The 20,377-nt window shown below is 36.9% G+C and overlaps 1 protein-coding gene across 8 annotated transcripts in view; it reads right to left on the bottom strand.

Annotated features, from left to right (window-relative positions):
• Positions 1-20,377, bottom strand: part of LOC6039898 — a 153,265-nt gene that overhangs the window by 103,307 nt on the left and 29,581 nt on the right. For 7 of the 8 annotated variants that reach the window (XM_038258012.1, XM_038258038.1, XM_038258030.1 and 4 more), the window contains one exon: positions 2,113-2,791. In XM_038258012.1, coding sequence (XP_038113940.1) covers positions 2,113-2,563 — 451 coding nt within the window. In that variant the 5' untranslated portion in view covers positions 2,564-2,791. Of the gene's footprint in view, positions 1-2,112; positions 2,792-19,509; positions 19,572-20,377 lie in introns of those variants that run through there. The other variant, XM_038258016.1, reaches the window with a different exon arrangement.

Raw genomic sequence — 20,377 nt, forward strand, 5'->3', positions numbered from 1 at the left:
CTAGATGACACCAGAAAAAGCAGCTTCTTAATTGTTTTTTAACTTTCATTTTTTAAAGGGTTAAAATGCATGAAAATGAACATTTTTATGCATGTTTCTATTGTGAAATTGTCTCAGAAACACGAATATGATGAAATTATCACCAGAAAATGGGATCTAAGGGTCCCCCGAGCAAAAATGTACAACCTAAAAAATCACTAAAAGTAAAAGTGCAGGTCGAACCGATGGATGGAACACTTTTTTATTTGAGTTTGAAAATTATGCTATTTTTCACTAAAATGCCAATAACTCCCTTTAGATTTAACCAATCGGGATGCTCTACCCTGCATTATGTTGCCTTTTTCAAGCCCTTTCAGATGCATTTTGAATTTAGAAATTTAATTGAATTTTGCCTAAGTTATAGCCTTTTTAAGATTTTTGACGTTTTTGAACCTTTAAACTTTGTGTCCCGATTTGCCCCACTTCCCGTTGACATAGAGTGCTCATATTTTGACCAGATGCTAGTTTTATATATACAGACAACCCCTGAAAATTTCAGGCACTTTGGTGAGGTCCAAACGACGTCCCATACAAAGGGGTGTGCCCTGTTCGTGGACTCGCTCTTAAATATCAAAATCCAAATAAATGGCTTTTCCTGTTAAAAATTGAATTGATATGCGCAAAGTGGAGATTTAACCAGTCGTTCCCAAACTTTGAGGAGTTGTTAAGAATCCCATAAGAAACTGAAAAATGGCTGTGCTAACAATTTTTTTTTTCATTGAACCCTAATGATTTTCGTAAAAACCAAAATAATCTAAGGGACCATCTATAAAAAACCTGGCGATTGTCCACGATCCATAAAAAGATTTTTTTTTGTATGGACAATTATCCAAGAAGAGGGAGGGGGGGGGTAGGGGGGGTTAGAGATTCACAAAAACGTGTCCACGTGGTTTATGGATGGTCCCTAATCAGAAATTTAAAAAATAGGAAAATGCTATTTCTGAGCCATAATTTTTGTAATCAATTTATTTACTTTCATCACATCATTTACAACATCAAATCATAATATTTAATAAAATTCTAATATTTTTCAAAGATTGCATGTTCAAAGATCCGATTTATTTTACAACATTAATTTGAAGATGTTAAAAGTACTGCAAAGCCCACAAACATGTGCGTTGTCAATCAATTGATTTTCTATTTTGAACACCAATGCAAGCCAATAATTTCTGCCATTCCACGGTGTAAACGGTTTGGAAACTTTTGATGATTAATGCCTACCGGCCTTTTGCTCTTGGCATTGCTGTTGAAACTTTTTGTAACATTTTCGTTCACTTTTGGCACGAAGGAAGCAAATTGATTTATGGTTTTTTTCAGCAGACACGGCTATTATCGTTTTTGTTATTGTAAAAAAAGTACACTGCCCATGTTAGCATAAATGTACCATATTCATGTTTATCGCTTTTGAGTTATTGATGCAGTTTGGTTTAAAATTGTGTGCTCTGTTAGAAAAGCCTTCAACATCCACTACTTTGTTCTAGAAATCTAGAGGAAATCCATTTTATTTTCGTAAAAACTTAACATGAAGCCTTATGTGTGGGACAAACTTGAAATGCATTTTTCTCAGCTTGCTTTTTTGCATGTGGGACATTTATGCGAACATGGTTAGTACACACCACTAAACAAAACACTTGACGACGAAATTCCACAACGAAATTCGCGATGGAAATAAGGCTTGAAATTTGTCACCCGGAAAACAACCCATCCGGCATCGATTTTGCGGATATTTTCGATTAAGGACCTCGAGCAATAAAATGTTTGCTTTAGAAGTCGCCTCCTCCACACATCCACACAGTGGCACGACCTAAAATCCGTGAATCACGGAATCGATTATGTTGGTTGTGTCATTCGTTTTTTTTTTTTTTTATTCGAGAGAGGGTGTTTCCAAAATAAATGGCTTATGTCGTAAAGCAGTTCGGCTAGAATGGAATTTCAGTCGCACTTTTGAACACACAAATTGCAGAGGGTTGGAAGTTTGGGAAATTATTGGAGTAGATTTTCTGCACAAGAATTTTATTTAGAACATAAATTAATAAAGATTTAACGGCCTCAATTAGATAAAGAAGTACTTACCAAATGGCTCCGGTGTCGTCGGTTCCGTCGTCTCCCCGTGCTGCTCATCAGCCCACACGACGTCTCCACCGGCGACCAGAACCAGCAGCAGGCCAGCCAACAGCAGAAGCCCGATACTTTCACCTGCTCCTCCTCCTCCTCCTCCACCTCCCATGAACTTGAACCCGAAGAACCCGGCGCGACCACTCCTGGAGCTGCTGCCCCTTCTTGGCCCCCCGGTCCTCCCGGCGTTCCCCATTCCCATGCTATTACGACGCGAAATCAAACCACTGATTAATCCTGATGCTTCTGCTGCTGCTATTGTTGCCATCTTGCGGCCACTTCTTCTTCTACTGCTTCTGCTGCTGCTACAACTGCTCTCTAGCGGCGACAATCCTCCGTCGTGGCGTCCGTCCGTCGTCGTTGTTGCTGCTGCTGCTGGGTGGGGCCTCAACGGCCCTCTTCTACTCATAGCTTCCTCTCCAGTTCCTCATCCATAGCGCCTAGGAGGGTTTCAGGTTCACACACACACACTTGCTACTCTTGCTTGCTGGCTTGCTGGCTGGCTGGCTGACAACACTGGTCTGGAATGACCCAGCGGACACGGCGGGGGGGGCTCAATTTGGGGGTGGTGATTTTATTTTGACGCAGCTTGATTCCACTCAGTCTTGCGATGATTTCTTCCGTGCAGTCGTAAGTTCTGCGAAAGGAGAGATAAAAAAATAAAGTCAGTTCCACGAAATGATCGAATTAAAGCAGAAATGTTGAAGCACCACGCGACTCCATCGAAAGCAACGTGACCAAAACCATTCGATGGAGACGCACCATCCTTCAACGCATAAAAGGACAAACATTCCTTCAGCAAACCAAAACGTTATTCCAACACTTTCTGGGTCACGTTTCGTGCCAAAGATCAACGACGAGCGTTTGCTAGTGCCTGCTGAGCTGAGCAAAAATGAACACTTTTAATCCGAACCGCTGGTGTATGTGCAGCAGCTTAAAAGTTAACCATGCCACGGCCGACCATCATGCCTTTACAAGCAACTGTAAAATATAGGCTACTTAAAAAGCTTGTGGTTGGCTGTTTGTGGTCGCTCTCTGCTGCATCAAGCGAGGATTTATGGCAACTTTTTGTGGGAATTTCCCGAGCGAAAGTTTTAAGGTAAGCTCAGCCCCTAAGAAAAATCCGCAAAATAAGCCGTTTAAATTTTGTTTAAAAACGAATTATTAGCACTTCCTCTACCAGGCGTGTTGCACACCGTTTTGCTTTTTTAACAAGAAAAAAATCCTAACAACTTAAACAATCAAAACAGATAAACCTAGACGAGCAGCCTTGAAAAATGTGGCGAAAAGTTTCTTGATTTGAACAGCTGGGTGCGAGCATAAAAATTTAATGAAACGTTTGAGCGACAGTTGCTTGTCGGCGGAAGGCATTTTGGTATTTTCCTTTACAAGCTAATTGCACTGAAAAGAAATTCGGAAGTTTGTCTTTGCAAACAATGTCGAGACATTTGTGTGTCATCATATCATTCCTACTTAAAAATTTACAGAATACAGTCCAGACTCAATCAAATCGAATCGAATCATAAAAAAACTTATTTTTGATTTTCTTAATTTTAACATTAAATTTGAGCTCTGTGCAACATTTTAGTCAAATTTGATTGATTATTTGCCTTTTAAGTTAAGTTCTTGGATATCCAAGAAGCTTCAAATTACACCATCAAACCGAAATAATTACTATTTTACTTTAAAAAAACACAATGAAATCTGTAGTCTTTTGAACAATTCTGACTATTTGTTTCATCAATTATTTGCTTTTGTGCAGAAAAATAGCCATTCGAAAAAAAGGGTTTTTTGCCAGTTATGGACCCACTTTTCCTATAGTGGACCCGGGTCCATAATCCGATTGTGGACCCGGGTCCACTATAGGGAAACTGTTGTTTTTATATCAAATTTAACCGATATTTGATGCTCTGATGCATGGTGTGGGTCTAATAATAGATATAAAGATTAAAAGTAAATTTATTTTGTAAACAGATATGGCTAAAAACTTAACAGACTTTTGAACTCATATATTTTCCATATTAATAACTTTAATAGTTGACCAAAACAAAACAATGGATTTGTTTACAGTTGCTGATAAAACCACGCATGCTTATTTAAAAAAAAAGTTGTGTTATTGATTTATTGTTATAAAATATCATTTCAAACTTCAATTCTGATGCTTCAGTTATGTGCAATTAAATAAAGTTTTGATCAATTATTAATTCTTACAGTTTCAGCATCTTTGGTACTTTTAACATGAAAACAGCAATATTTACAGTATGATAAAAAGTATTTTGCTACAAAAAGCAAAAAAAAATCTATAAAAAGTTATATAACAAATACAATTACAGAAATCAAAAATGTGCAAAAAAAGTTTGTACACCTTTCGAAAAATTGACATAAATAATGTCATTTGTTGACAAATCACCATAAATCCAGAGGCATCCTTGACTGATTAAAAAAAATATTTGGATTGAATATAAAGCTTACTAATTACTTAGTATAAAAGTTTATATAACTCTGGAAATTCTATATAAAACTTATCTAAACCTAATTTTGCACACTTTCAATTTAACTAAATGTCAATATATTACCATAGAATTGCTAAATAAACATTCTGGAGTGGGTATAACATCGGTTTGGGGTTTTTTGTATCGATAGAATAGATTTTTCGTAGGAATTTCGTACCAACCCGGGATTACGTCGACGGAAAACCGCCGGCATCCGAACCGGTCCACAATTCACAAGTCAACCTATGTGGCATCGTAAAGAGCATACAATTTGCGATCTTTTGATACCCATACATCTAGGTTTTCTATAAACCCCACGTTTTATAGTCTTCATTTTTGTAAGTTAAAATAACAGGGGTCCACTTTTGGAAAAAGTTAGGATTTTTGTTTTCCTATATTGGACCCCTTTAATTTTGCTCGAAATTGAGCAGTTCATTTTATTTAAGTGAAGTTCTTTAAACTTACATTATTTCGACTTATTGAAGTTAAATAAAATCAGTGAAAAAATGATTGAATAGTTGATTCAGTATGGAAATGCTGATTTCAGATATTTTGGAGGGGTTATATTTGGAGAGGGACTGTTTTTCTCTAAAAGTTTTCTTATATTACAGACTCAATGGAAAGACATTTTTGAGGTCCTACAAACACGTTCCGTGAACATCCTCCTTGAAGGATGGAATTTATTTGAATATTTAATTATTTCAGCTTGGAGAGTTAATTTGGAGGGGACTAGCAATCTTTTAAACCCGGAGGGCTAACATTACACCACTTCGAAGGTTTGACTAGCAGAAGTGAACTTTTTCCAAGGCCTTCAGATTTAAAACATTGCCAACGAAAATCAATAAAATTTCTGTGATTTTCAGTTAACCGATCGTTTCCAACCCATTTTCGCATAAATGTCCCTTTTGCATTATAACGAAGTTGAGAAAACGGGCTTAGACATTTTTGAAAATATTTCACATTAATTTCATGACTGGTATTTGAAGGTAAATAGTCACGGTTTCGTAAAACAAATTTAAGGATCATTTCATTAGGATCACTTATTGACTTTAGTTGAGCTCTTGTGATATTGATTGAATAAGGTCATCTGATCAATTGTTTTTTACCTTTTATAGGGGGTAAAAAACCAGTGAAATTTAAGAACATGAGAAAAAACATGTTAATGCAGTTGCTTAAAAAATACACTGAAATAAAAGTACACGCTATTTCTATAAAATTTCTTGATTTTAATGTTTTTTTTTTGTAGAAAAAGCCTGTAAAGTTGCATAAAGACTCCCAGCTTAGAAAAATCAAACCGCTGTATCTTCACAAGGATTAACCATAGGACAATGGTCAATTTGAAGACTTGTATGTAAAATTGTCTTTTAGACATCTTTTCACCAAAAACTGTTTTAATAAATGAATTTTGTTTTTTGCCTTCCTCACCTCAATGAGGAAAGGCTATAAAATCACTCGAAAAACGAACTTCTTACTTTGACCTCCAAGACCACCCTTCATGTATACATATCGACTCAGAATCAAATTCTGAGCAATGTCTGGGCGGGTGGTTGGATGTTGATCAAAATAATTGCACTTGATTAACTCGGGACTGGCTGGACCGATTTTACCCGTTTTGGCCTCATTCGATCCGTCTTGGGGTCCCCTAAGTAACTATCTATAAATGGTGATGTTTAGTTAAGTATTTCAAAAGTTATGCTTAAAAAACGATTTTGACTAGAGTCCGGAAGATTGTACAAAGGGTGGTTTTTGTAAGGAAACCCGTCATGTTATACATTTTTAGAAAGGTATTTGAAAGACCTTCCAATGCGTCCAAAATGTTGAAGATTTGACAAACCTTTCAAAAGTTATGGTCACTTAAGTGTTTTTATACACTTTTTTGAGGACGGATCTCAAAAATTTGGATGAAAAGTTTGTCCGGATCTATCATACGATCATCGTTAGATAGGTAATCAAAAAACCTTTCCAACGAGCCCAAAAGATTGACGATCTGACAACGCTATCAAAAGTTATGAGCACTTAAGTGTTATTTACGCACTTTTTTTTGACAGATACAAAAAAGGGTGAACATTGCAAAAGATCCGGCTGAGGCAGCACTAAGCTTTATGGAATTATGGCGGATGTTATGGCGTTTTATAGCAGAAAATTGACACTTTTATAGCATTTGTTTGCATATATTCAGGAGCATTTGAAAACAAGCAAAAAGCGTTTTCAATTGATTTTAGGAGGAAGGCATCAATCACTAAGGTGGTTTAAAGTAACGTTTTTTTTTAAAGAGACATACCATCCAACACTTTTCGTGAAGCTTTTTGCAACATCTGAGGCTATAAATTTAGGAAAAAAAATTGTAGACTCATCTAAATTTAGATTTTTCAATAAAAAAATCGTGTAAAATCTTATCTTTTTTTTTGCAGTGATTTTTTTCAGATAGCTCGTCAAATTTTCTACAAGGTTGCCTTTGACCAATTGTTGATACGATGCAACTGGCTCCGTATGAACAAAAATGACTTGTATAAGCCAAGGATTTCATCTCTATAAAGTTTCATTGAAATCGAAGAGGGTTTTATTATGCATGGAATTGCTCTTAAACAATTGTTGAATTTTATTTTCAAACAGTCAACCCACTGAACTAAAAACAACTCCACGTCATTCCTAAACCGGCCCGCAATCTTGTCCCCACTTGACACCCACACCTCTGACAGAGCCTGCAGTGCAGCGTTCAAAGTTCAAAGTTCGTCCCCATTCACTAGATTCGTCGAGAATGCTGCGTTTTCAAAGTCTGCGTCTAGTAAAGTGAAAACAAACCAGCCCTCTCACCTTCTATGTGTGAGTGTATGTGCAAATTTTGCACCTGAATCAGCTTTCATGACTGTACGAAAATGAATGAAAAAACAACCACACTATAAAGCTCACCGGAAGTGAAGGGGGAGGATTATTTTTAGCTTTTGCACATATCCTTGCAGAAACCGACTCGATTTCTGTGTACGTGACGTCATCAAAAAGTTCTTCCTAGAACTAATGACGATAAGCTTTAGTTTTGATGCGATTACCTTTTGGCGAAAGAAAAATTCTCCTTCCGGAAAAAAGCGAAAAACTACATTTTCCCCAGATAGAAGAACACCCTTTTCCGGCTTCTTTTGGGGAAAACTCCACAAAAATTTCAAGCCTTTCAGATGAGAATTCTTTGGCGAGCTTGGCTTTTTTGGATACGGCTTTTTAACGGTATTTCGAAAGGAAGAAGACAAGACAGGACGATGATGCCCACGCAGCCTCACAGCAGCAACCAGCTCGTTTAAGTTGTTTACTTTTCATGAATATCAGATAATTCGACCGACTCTGAGAGGTTTGAAAAGGGCGTCTTCCGGGAAATTCCTCCGTGACGAAGCGAATTCTTTATCATCGGAAAGGGATTTTTTCATCAGCGTTACGCACTTGAAATGATTTTCCCCTTTTCATTCATCGTGATTTTTAAAGCTTGTTTTCCCTTCAGTTTGTTAAGGGTTAAAAAGCCTAGACAAGACATCAACATGAAACTATTCCAAAATGAGTTTTAAGAAATCATGCAGAAATTATTCGAACAATTCTAAAAAAACAAGCTTTCCCATCAGGTAAAATCCATTTCACCAAAAGCTTTATGGATTCTCCCCAAACTACGACGTCATACTCTAGTATATCGATTTAATAACTTCAATGTGTTCGCTTTTCTGAAGGCAGGTTCTTTGGTTTACAACAGCTGCATGTCATATATAAAAATCATCAAAATCGGTGCATCACAAGGGGGTCAAGAACGTCATAATATTTTTTTACAATAGCGTCATCATAATTTATTTTTAACTCGAAACTGTCAAAATGTCTTGCAATAAAATACAATCTTAATTCAGAGGTAGCCATTCTACTGTGTAAAAAATGTCGTCCCGTTTCCCCTTAAGCCAAACAGTCATTATCTCGACAGTCGTTTGTCCACAACGAGACAAAACGGAAAAAAAAATCTATCAAAATCCTGCTCGAGGTTGGATTTCCAAGAGCAGAGTAATTGGAGTATAAATTGCAGACATGTGTAAGCTTCAATAAGCAATTAATTGCACTGACCGGTCTTCTTCTGGAGTGCTTACGGAGTCCGTGAAACCGGCGCGTGCAGAGTCTGCCGTTTTTCGCCGAACGAACATCGACTGCGTTCCCCGCAGACCACATTTGTGCCACGACGAGTGCAGAAAGGATCGAAATTGAGTTCCGGCGGAGGTGCTCTTTTGGAGCCTGGACCGCATCAATTGAGTGTGTCTGTAGAAGCTTTCTCGTGGAGTACACGTTAAAAAAAATATGCAACTTTTTAAAATTTTATTTATAATTTTGTTTTGATAGAAGTTCTCAAACATTTCCTCATAAGTTTTAGTGTCGATTTACTATAACTTCTTTTTTGCATAACATTGTTTAATAGTGTAAACAAATACGATACGAAACACTTCATTGTTGGTGAGCTTATAGTTGAACACATAGCTGCCGATTTCGTATCGAATACCAATGACCATTCTTCATCTCTACAGTTGATCAATGTTCATAAATGTTTCACAGTAGAATCCGAAACTGAAGAAAGGAGGAACGTTGATATTTTCACAATCTGATTTATTTGTTCTCTATTTATTCATAACATGTTCAAAACAGTAAAAATTGCCAAACATTTTCAAATCTTTCAAAACTACTTAAATCTAAAGTAGGTAAAAACTTGACAGCACCTTGACACGTTCATAAAACTGATGACTTAATGGTTTTTCCCCGTTCCCTCCCTCCATCAGTCACAAACTCTCATCAAACATCCCGCAAGGTACTAAAACCAAGAGTTTCTAACACTAACGCTACCTGGGCCGGGCTCGAACGCAGCCGCACGTATGGCAAGGGTCATAAATTTCTAAATTAACTTTTAACATATTCAAATATTAATTACTGCGATGGGACCTGAAGCGCGAAATGTGCGCCGAACGGAGGGAAAGGACGATGGCGGGCCCGCGAATCGGAAAATGTGTGCAAGTGTACTATGAAAAGTAATGGATAATCCACCTAAAATTAGGATTTAGCAACTTATCGTTCCTTAAAATCGAGATCTACAAACTGGAATGGCGGGCGCCGTTGGTGGCCTCAAAGCTTGGATGGCACGTCGACACATAACAAACATCTATCTAAAATTAGCTCAAGGTTAATGTCACTTGCAGAATACTTTATTTCTATTTGTTTTGTTACCCAAACGCTATTTCCGTAGGCTGGCTACGAAATTATTGAAAAGTATAATCAGTACTAATCAGTACCGAATTTTGAAGTTTTAACAACTTCTTCGTAACTTTTGCTAATAATAACTTTTCCTCGTGGGCGGAAAACCCCAACGTGGTGTGCAAACCGCTGAGGGGTGTTTAGAGAGGAAAACGAGGAAAAACGCACCGGGGGAAAATTAATTTTGTAATGAAATATGGCACCCGGACACCCGTCACACGAAAACACAGCGCCGAGGGTTGGGATTTGGCGACACCCTCCCCACCTTTTTCTCACCCCACGATTCCTCTCTCCCACCTCACAACCATATCGGTTAGGCAAAAAGGAGAATTTTATAGGCGACTTGGCAGTCGACGGTGAAGAAGGGCTTTTTTTGAATGGGTGTTTTATTTTAAATTATTATGGAGGGAGTTGGCAGTTGGATCGAAAGCTCAATATTTGAAATTTGGGTGGGGGAGACGGAGGAGATTCAAGTGGAGATGGGAGGACATTTGGTTGGGCTTGTCATAATTTTCTAGCTTAACAGACGTGAAAAACGCAAGCCAAGCAATCGTACATTAGCGTAAAGTGACTTCGAAATTTTAAAAAAAATAAGCAAAATGGCAATATTTAAAACATAACAAATAATAAAATGGAGTGGCTTGAAGCTTATCTACAGAAAAAATACGTAAGTTGCGTAAGTGCGGTTATCTTCAACCAACTAATAAAACTTGCTGGCCTAATATACGTTGCTATGCAGTTGTTTGTTTACCTTTGATATGGAAACGTCTACCGAGATTTTGAAATATTCCAAACCATACGTCAAGATGTAATTCCCGGTTCGAGAATCGAACTCACGACCTCTGGATTGGAAATCCAGCACGCCGCGAGTCGAAACCCATCCCCTACCGGTCAGTGTTCTCAGTGAGTAGATTTACTCTTTGAAGGGATCTGACTTTGTCGAGCCAGACGGGAATCGAATCCATCACCTTCCGCTTAAAAGGCGGAACCCGTAATCTCACGGCCACGGTAGCTAATTACTTTTCCATTGTAGAAGGTCAGAATCATTTCCATTAATTCAAGTTTCTATATTAAGTGCAATTTTCCAAGTGAAGTGATTGGCCATTAAACAAAAACTACCAAATTTGACAACCCAGAAATTACAAAATATTAAACAAAAACAAATTCAGTCAAACCAACAGTTTCCCAAATAAGTGATTCAAGGCAAAACTACGGTTCGAAATGTCTATTTGAAGGAAATCAATCCAAATTGGAAAATGTCGATTTGTTTGCCCACACACTCATACACACTCACAGCCAAATTTATGTGCACATAAAACTATGGAACGCCGTGACTAGTTGCACACATAAATTTGGGTCGCCCCAATGCCGAAAGGTACCATCCATAAAAGATTTACATTAGTTATTCTGCGTTTTTGTTTAGAATGTTGTCCAAAAATGAAAACCATCTTTTAAAAATTATGCATTTTTAGGATTTAAATTTTAAAAAGACATACCATTTATGGACGGCCCCAACGTGGATGCAGCTTTTCCGCGCTCTTGTTTCCCCCCAAATTTCTGCAATTTGCCCAAAAAAAAGAGTACCTATTACTTTTTTGCACGATTTCCCAGCGGCAAAAAATGGCATAATGATCGCCGTAGTGTACCAGAACGTTTCCCCACGGCTGACGAGCTGAAGGTGTCACGTGTGTGTGTGTGTGGAGGGGGTAAAACAAAACGATTTCCATTTATAGGTTAGGTTCGGATTTGCTTCCGGGGAGAGGGGAAGTGCAACTTTGTTAGCGCGACGAGCCGGAATCGCACTGACAAAATTGCATTATTTATCTGCAGAGATTTGGGCGCTCGCCGGGAAAGCTTCGGGGAAATAGCAAAGCTGACAAGCTTGTTTAAGTTTGATGAGTTTTTTTTCGAATTTGGAAAATTTAGAAAAAGTTTTGCCTTCCTCACCTTACTGAGGAAAGGCTATAAAATCACTCGAAAACTGAACTTCTCAATTAGACCTCCTAGACCCACCTTCATGTATACCTATCGACTCAGAATCGAATTCTGAGCAAATGTCTGTGTGTGTGTGTGTGTAGGGATGTGGGTCTGTGCATCAAAAATATGCACTCGATTATCTCAGCACTGGCTTAACCGATTTGGACCGTTTTGGTCTCATTCGATTCGTCTTGGGGTCCCATAAGTCCCTATTGAAAATTATGAAGTTTAGTAAAGTACTTCAAAAGTTATGCTAAAAAACGATTTTGACTAAAGTCCGGAAGATTGTAAAAAGGGTGGTTTTTGTAAGAAACCCCAGCATGTTATACATTTTTAGAAAGGTATTTAAAAGACCTTTCCAATGCAACCAATACATTGAAGATCTGACAACCCTATCAAAAGTTATTAGCAATTAAGTGTCATTTATGCAACATTTATGCACTTTTTGGAAGCCGGATCTCAGATATCACGATGAAAACGTTGTCTGGATCCGTCGTTGAACAGGTAATCAAAAGACCTTTCCAACGCGTCCAAAACATTGAAGATCGGACAACCCTATCAAAAGTTATAAGCACTTAAGAGTTATTTATACACTTTTTGGAGGCTAGTTCTCAGATATTTAGATGAAAACGTATTCCAAATATATCATGCGACCTATCTTTGGATAGGTAATTTAAAGACCTTCCCACGAGCGTGTCTATTTTGGATAGCATTACCCTTTGAATGAGAGGAAGGCACCAACCACCTAAGGGTGGATTAAGTAACGTTTTTTAGAAAAATTCTGGTATTTTTTCTCAGTCAGTTTTCATATAAGTCTAACTGTTCCGTCGATGCATGACTTGAGAATAAAAATTGCCTGACAAAAGAAGTAGTAATCCAGCTGCGTGTAAGAGGCCTGGCGCCTGAGTGTAAACTAAAAACAAAATTTTATGTAATATTACATTCTGAAATATGTAGCCCATCAGTATGGGAAACCTACTTGACCGAAATGTTAAACTCATATACGCGTTTATCCTCTCCATTCTCCATCGGTCTGATGGCCGAGCGGGCTAAGGCCCCAGTCCTTACTGTTGGTGCTGGGTTTGATTCCCGTCGGTTGCAACTTTTTTTTTGTGTTTCAAAAAAAATTACAAACAGCGTCTTTTTTCACAAAGGTTATATGCGTGCTTTTGCATGTGATTTTACCAACGGATTTTTTGTTGTGCTTGCTAAGCGCCTATCTCTCTATAACTGGGACAAAAAAAATGTCTGCAAAAAGGTGAAGGCATGTTTTGTACTTTTCTTTATTTTAATTATTTTTAATCAGTGTCACAAAGACGCTACAAAATAAACGCAAACCAATGTTTTCGTATAGGGGTTTAAAGTAATTATAAGAGATCATATAGGGGAAATTCTCGTATGTTTGGCAGGTTAAGCACTCGCTCCTAACTCCATCCAATTTGCTGATTTTCACTATTTAAACAACTAATTTTGCAAAACTTTTGGTAGAAACTTGCTTGCTCACTTCTTATTGAGCTATTTATCACTCGAGTTCAGTTGAAAACGCTTTTAATTAGCTTTAATTGAATGTCAAAGTTCTGACCTGCCAACATTAGAGGCACGCTGGAATTAGATGCTGTTCCCCTATCTGATATTTTTCAAAGTTAAATGTTTTAAAAACTGCAAAATGGTAATGATTTAAGCTTGTAGTGTTGGTCTAATACTGTCAGAAGAAAACAAAAACACAAAGAGTAAACAATATGAATGCAAATAAAAGTATTAAAAATTTAAGACAAGTAAAGTTTGTTTAATAAACTTAACAATCAACCCTGAACAAAAAATAAATAAAAAAAAGCAGGAGAGGGTTAAGACATTGTACATGGAAACCAAATTTGAAAGACCATCGACGAAATAATATATGAAAAAAGAACCTAAAAAATGTAGCTTATTATGCCTAAATTATTCCCCAAAATTAAAAATTAAATGTTTATGATATATCTTCGATACAAACGACACCGATTTACACCGGTGTCGGTAATTTTAAACATTGATTTTTTGAGCTTCTGAAACAATTAAGTCAAAATCTGTTTAAAGGTACACAGAAAAAATATGTGAATTTACTCGACACGGAAAAAATGAATCACTTGTAAACTCAGTTGATGTAAACTCGACGTAAACGGGTGAATAACACTTAAAATCATGTTTTTACGTATATTTTGTTGCAAATTTACATCTAATTGCATTTAAATTTAAATGTTAAACGACGTGCAAAAGTATTACATCATAAATGATGTAACATTCGGAAATATTTTTTTTGTGTGTAGAAGTCGTGACACAGTTTCTAGAACAAAGACCAACTTCAAAGTGAAATCAACCCCAACAACGAATTCGGGAGTCAAATTTCGCCGTCCGGAAGCCGGTCACCAGTTGCTCGCACTAATCTTGCCCACATCCTGTGTACCTCTGACTGACTGATTTATTCGAGCAGCACCGCGTCAACAGCGAGCTCCAATATTTGCGGTTGTCCGTGGCATCAATTCTGTTCTGAGTTTGGGCCTCTTTCTCGCCAAGGTCCCTCAACACCCCCGCCACCCCACCAAATAGTTTCAATTTTCGGCACACCACGACAATGGTGCTCCCCCTCCAGTTGGCATTGATAGCCAGGCCATTTGCAAGCGACAAGTTCTGTGCCAGAAAGTGGAGCTTTAGATGCAGTTTTCCGCCGGCCGGAGGCCAACCCGGACCGGATTTTCTGGCAGACCCTTTGGGTAGGCTTTCTGTCGCCGGAACGGACCGGTTTTTTTTGTGTGTTGGGAGTGTTTGCCTCAAGCAAATCAAATGTCCTGGAAAATGCTGTGCTTTTGATTTTCAAGAGTCGGACAAAAACTCTGTTTGTTCAACCAATATTGTCCCTCCGATGATGATCGTACACAAATTCAAATCGCCAAAATCTAAAAAAAGCTAAACACGCGACATACACGGGTATGGCTAAAAATAACCCCAAAAAGCCTAAATCCAGCGATTTCGACACTGTTTATCGCGGGGCCAAAACGGCCGGTGGTGGCTGAAAAGAGCCCAAAATCATCGCGTTTATCATGTAGTGGCAAATGATGGCCATTTCCGGACGAATCGATTTGGCTCCATTTTGCTCTACGTGAGCGGCAGTGCAAATTTTGACCAGGCTCCGCTGGGGATTCCGAAAACCGGAGGCAATCAATTCCACGGCTTTGGTTGCATTTTGTAGGCGAGCAAAATATTATTTTAGGTTTTTTGGTAAATCATTCTATTGGTTTTAAAAATGCTACTTAAACATGCTTCATATTCATAAATTTTCAATTATAACAATCTCATGTACGGGGTTTGAAAATTTGTAACGTTTTCTTTTACTTAAAAAAACTCACGTTTTTACCACTCCATAAACGTTTCAATTCCAATCCCAGTAGTTCACCCAAGCAATACTTCTTCTTGGAAATGGTTCATTTGGAAAATCGAACATATAAATCTTCCCCTACTCCGACTGTCGGCACATCCCAAACGATATTACCCCGACCTAACCTTTAGCCTACGATGCAGGCAAAAAGCATCGATATATCACGGAAAAGGGCTCAGGTCCCCCCCAGTCTTCCCTTTTTTTGAGTAACTTTGGTATTATTTTTGCAGAAATTTTCCAGCTAAAAAAAATACTTTAAAAGATAAGAGCGTTTTTTTTAAATCTCAAATTTGATTCCGATTTACGATTCAACGGCAGACACTGATCCTGTAAAGTATATAATTATTCCCAAAAAAGAGCCACATTAAACGTAATTACACAGAGCCCGACGTAAAAAAGCACCAAATTACACACTAATTACCCCCCCTCTTCTCTTTTCCGTTCGCACTTCTAGACTGTTCAATTTGCCATTTAGTCCCTCTTTTTTGGCCAGTGATTATTGTTAACGGCAAGAACGCTGTCCCCTTATTATGATTGTTATTAAATCCAACCGAAACCGAGTTTCAAGACAGCTTGACAGCGCCGTCTTACGTCAACAGAACTGCCCTTGACCCTATTAGGGCGAATCACCGTCCGCCAACAGTCATTCCGGCGGATAGCAAATAATACCCAACCAACCAACCCATTTGGCTGGTTTCCGGCAAATTATTCTTGCACAACGTTATGACCGCCAATTGCTTCGGCTGTCACCTGGGTAAACGATGGAAGCAAACAAAATTTGCACGTTAAAAGCACTGGTTAAGGCTATTCGGTCGGGTTTCCCGGGCAGACAATAACAAATATTGTTAAAATAACAGAAAGTGTTATGAAATCTTCTTGAAAAATCAATTTTTGCATAAGAGTTTTATAACAGTTTTTGTTATCATAACAATATTTATTATTGGTCTAATATTGGTTGAAAGCCAAAACAACTTTGGAACATTTTTTTTTTGGTTATGGAAGAATACCGCCAATTCTGGAGTTTTTTTTTTTTTTTTTTTGAGAAGGTCCAATAAACCAAATTTTCACTTTTTGCTTTTTGGGTGTTTTTAATACCTCTGACTCAAGGCGGTTTCAAAAAAAAAACCCAAAAAGCAAAAATTGAAAATTTGGTTTATTGGACCTTTTCAAAAAAAAAAACTCCAGAATCGTTATTGGGACGATCGGATTAGTTGTTAAAATAACAAAAAATAATAACAAAGCTTTGTTCAAATAATAACTAAAAATGTTATTATTCTGTTAACACAATAACAATCCAATAATTAAAAAAAATCATAGCGACGAATAACAAATCTTGTTATAAATAACATAAAATGTTATTGGCCTAGTATTTTCAAATATCACAAAATGTTATTCCCAGTCTCATTTTTCCTTTTCTTTTTTTAAATTTGTGTTATATTTTTTCCTTAACAGTTTTTAATCTAAAAGTTTAAGTTTAATTTTAGTATGATAACTTTACTGTAACTTAAAAATACTAACGTCTCCATAAACCTGTTTTTTCGCTATATTAAATTTTTATCTTCTCACCAACAGAGAGCGAGTTTTGGCGCTATAACCACGGCAAATAGTGTCCAGGACATTCGCGGAAATTCGATGTCCCATCCTAGAGGGTCCCGGAGCACCAAAACTTCTTAACATGGTGGCTCCCAACGATTCTTAACTCAAACAAACAGGAACGTGAGCGGGGGATCCCCACGTTTCTTCCTCCCCTGTAGATTCAGAACTGTTTTGCTGTTTGAACATTCGTGTTCAAACTCAATCCAATTCAACGAATCATCTTTGCGGTTAACTTTACGCAGTTGGCCTGGCCGCTTCGACGTTTGTGATGTTTCAATGCATGTTAATGCAATGGCGCACTGCAAATGTTGATACTGACAAGAAGATGCTAGGCGTCAATCAACCTAAGGCATTCTCCAGGATGCCGTCGAAAGACTGGCTGCGCTAGGGTTAGATTAGATTAGATGAGATATCACAAAATGTTATTCCCACGTTATTTCCGTCTCCTCGGGTTTTCAAGCAAAGGTGGCAGAATTAAATATGAATTTTGATGGTGAAGTTGACCTTTGCACAGTACGCTAATTAAAATGAGCAGAATTTTAATTGCATTTTTCGTAAACCTTTTGTCAATCTACACCCCAGCGAAACTCCACTACAATTCGGTGATGATAAATAGGTTTAGTGAAATTTCACGATTTCGCGGACAGCGTGAAATCCGCGAAATTTGTCTTTTTCCGCAAAATCCCGTGAAATGTTATGTTTGTGTGAAACTATAACGATTTTAATGAAAATATTTTATCAAAATCAAATAGGAATAAAAATAATCTTAAGTACTACTGTAGAATTAAGCGATTCAATACCATTGTTCAATTACTAATATAACGTTAGTTATTTTTGACGATTTCGTGGACGGTGTAAAATTTGTCAATATTCAGTTTTTTTTTTCAAATAACATCATAATAAATATTTCAACCATAGAGACTTTTTATGTAAAAATTATTAGTTTTCCATTGAAAAGCTTGATTGTTTGAAGAATTGTTCAGATTTTTTAGTTTATTTTAGAAGCTAGCTAAATTCAGTAATGTTTTCATTCGATGTAGTATTTTTTTTACTATTTTATTTGAAAGGAATGATTTCAAAAGAAATTAAAGAATCATGCATTGTTTCATTCAAAATCAAACGAAGAGTTTTTTTGATCTTTCAAATCAGTTTTAAATACATTTTATCGATATTTGATTATTTGATTGAATGATTCCCGTGAAAGTTAAAAAGTACCACCTGTTTTGTTTTCTGTTCTAATTTTGAATAACAATTTCGATTTCGTTACAAATTATTTTTTTTCTATTGCTTTTAAATTAAATGAAAGGAGAGGTGAAAACCTTAAAAATTATTTGGAATTAGTTAAATGTCGCAGGAAATAAAAACTATTTTACTCATTTTGGCTGGACAAGATTGTTGAATCTTGCTTTGATATGAAATTCAATAAAATGCAAACTGATAAAACAGAAGCAAATCAGCGAAAATCTTGCTGCTTTATTAGCCGAAAATCAAAAAGGAAGTAAAATAAATGAGAATACACAAGCTCTAAATTTTGTTTCAAAATATAAATAGAGTCCATCCATAAACCAGGTGGAATTTTTTTCAAAAATAGGAGATTTTTTGTGTCATACTAAAATTTTGTGAAGATTTTTTTAGTTTATTGAAGAATAATATACTATGAAGCATAAAAAGTAGTTTCTGTGATTTAAACATTACATTTTCAGAGTTATTTTAACATTTTTCACGTTCCGCGAATTTTTCGTGAAATTTGTTGTTTTGAAATTGAGGTCCCCGTGAATTTTCTGAAAAATGGCAAAAAATAAAAAAGGACTTTTTGGAAATCTTTTTTTATTCACCAAAACCCTTTCAGGCCTGATGGCTCATATATGGCCCAAAAATGAAAATTTCCAATACTAGCCTATATTATTCGTATGGTCGTATGAATAATGTTCCCATCATTAACTAAAAAAGTGTTATTTTTTTTTAAATTTAGGCTTGAAAGAATTTAAAAGTCGATCCAAAACTTCCATAAAAAAAAACAGATTTTTTGAATTTTTGCATACCATTTATGAATGGACAGCTGCTAATGGTTTCTTTGAGCATACAAAAGGCACACAAAAAGTTTCAGCCAGATTAAAAATGCAAAAAAAAACGGATGGCCAAAATCTAAAACAAATGCCAAGGATGCAACCCTTACTGATGTCACAAGCATTTAAATTACAGAAAATTAGCATTGTCCAATCAATTTCGAATATCTTGCGTTAAAACATAATTAAAGAAATATGTGTACAAAACTTAAGCGCATTCAAAAAGCATGTTTTTTATTTAAAACCATTTTGAGTGTGAAAAAGTTAAATAGAAAATATATATTTTAAAGAATATTTTTAATGAGTTCTTCTCTTAATAAACCTACAACTTTGCCGAAATCAATCAAAAAACCATTCTCAGGATATCAATCAATTTTATTGGTTTCATTGATTTTAAAGAAAGAAGTTTGAAAAAAGTATCAAACAAAATTTAAAAGCTTTCTCAAAATAAATACGAGAATAGGTAAAACACCAAAATATGATCGATAAAATCGATTCATATTTTCTAAATTGCAAAAAAATTCCAATAACTGCATTTTAAATATAAGTTATCACTTACCATGAAAAATGTACAACACCATAAATGATTAATTCCACTTGCACTCTACAGTACCCAGCTCGTAACTGACATGTCGTGATGCAATGCAACTGCTAAATATATCATTAAAGACGACGGCTGGCGCCACGACTATCAATTTCATTCAATTAATGTTATGACACTTGAATTGTTCGTGTGTCGGTTGATTTTCGATTAGAGCGCAAACATTTCCAGATAGTTTTAAAAATAGTTCAACGCGGATTTCACCCACTGCGACAAGAATCACTTTTCCGCGACAGGTCCACACCCCCACAGCAAACAAAGTTTTGGTGGGACAGGGTCATAAAAATATGTCACCACTCGCTCCGATCGTGGCGTGTTACGTCGTCGTCGCCGGTCATGTCACCGCGGCGGACCTCGGCGCCTGCAGTAACTCGTATTATAGAGTCGTCTATCAACGCGCTTAAGGGGTACGACCCTGCTCGAGGGTCCCCCCTTGGGCGATGGATGCGTGAATAATTTTATCGATTTTTTTCTTGCCCTTGCGCTGGAGTGCGCGACGAATTGGTCACATGAGAGCAAATTTCATTCTGCATGTATGCTGGTGGCTGAACCCGTCCTCAAAACAAAAAAAAAATAGCTTTAAGACAAAGTTTGGAAAGCTCAAGAAGGGGAAAACAAAACTGCTTGCACAAAGTGCAGCTGAATTTCCTGCTTTCCCGGTATTCCGTATCGCATGTAGTAGTGAGTGCATATAAACGAGAAGGAAATCGTGTTTGCTTCCTGGGTTTTGGTGTGGTCGTTCGTTTTTGGCATGTTTACTGAAAATTTTGAAAACTTTTCCTTCTTGCCCAGTAAAGGTTGTAGCGAGCGGTTGTACTTTGTTGTA

Source organism: Culex quinquefasciatus, chromosome 1 (assembly GCF_015732765.1).
Source record: "Culex quinquefasciatus strain JHB chromosome 1, VPISU_Cqui_1.0_pri_paternal, whole genome shotgun sequence".
NCBI classification, from domain to species: Eukaryota; Metazoa; Arthropoda; class Insecta; order Diptera; family Culicidae; genus Culex; species Culex quinquefasciatus.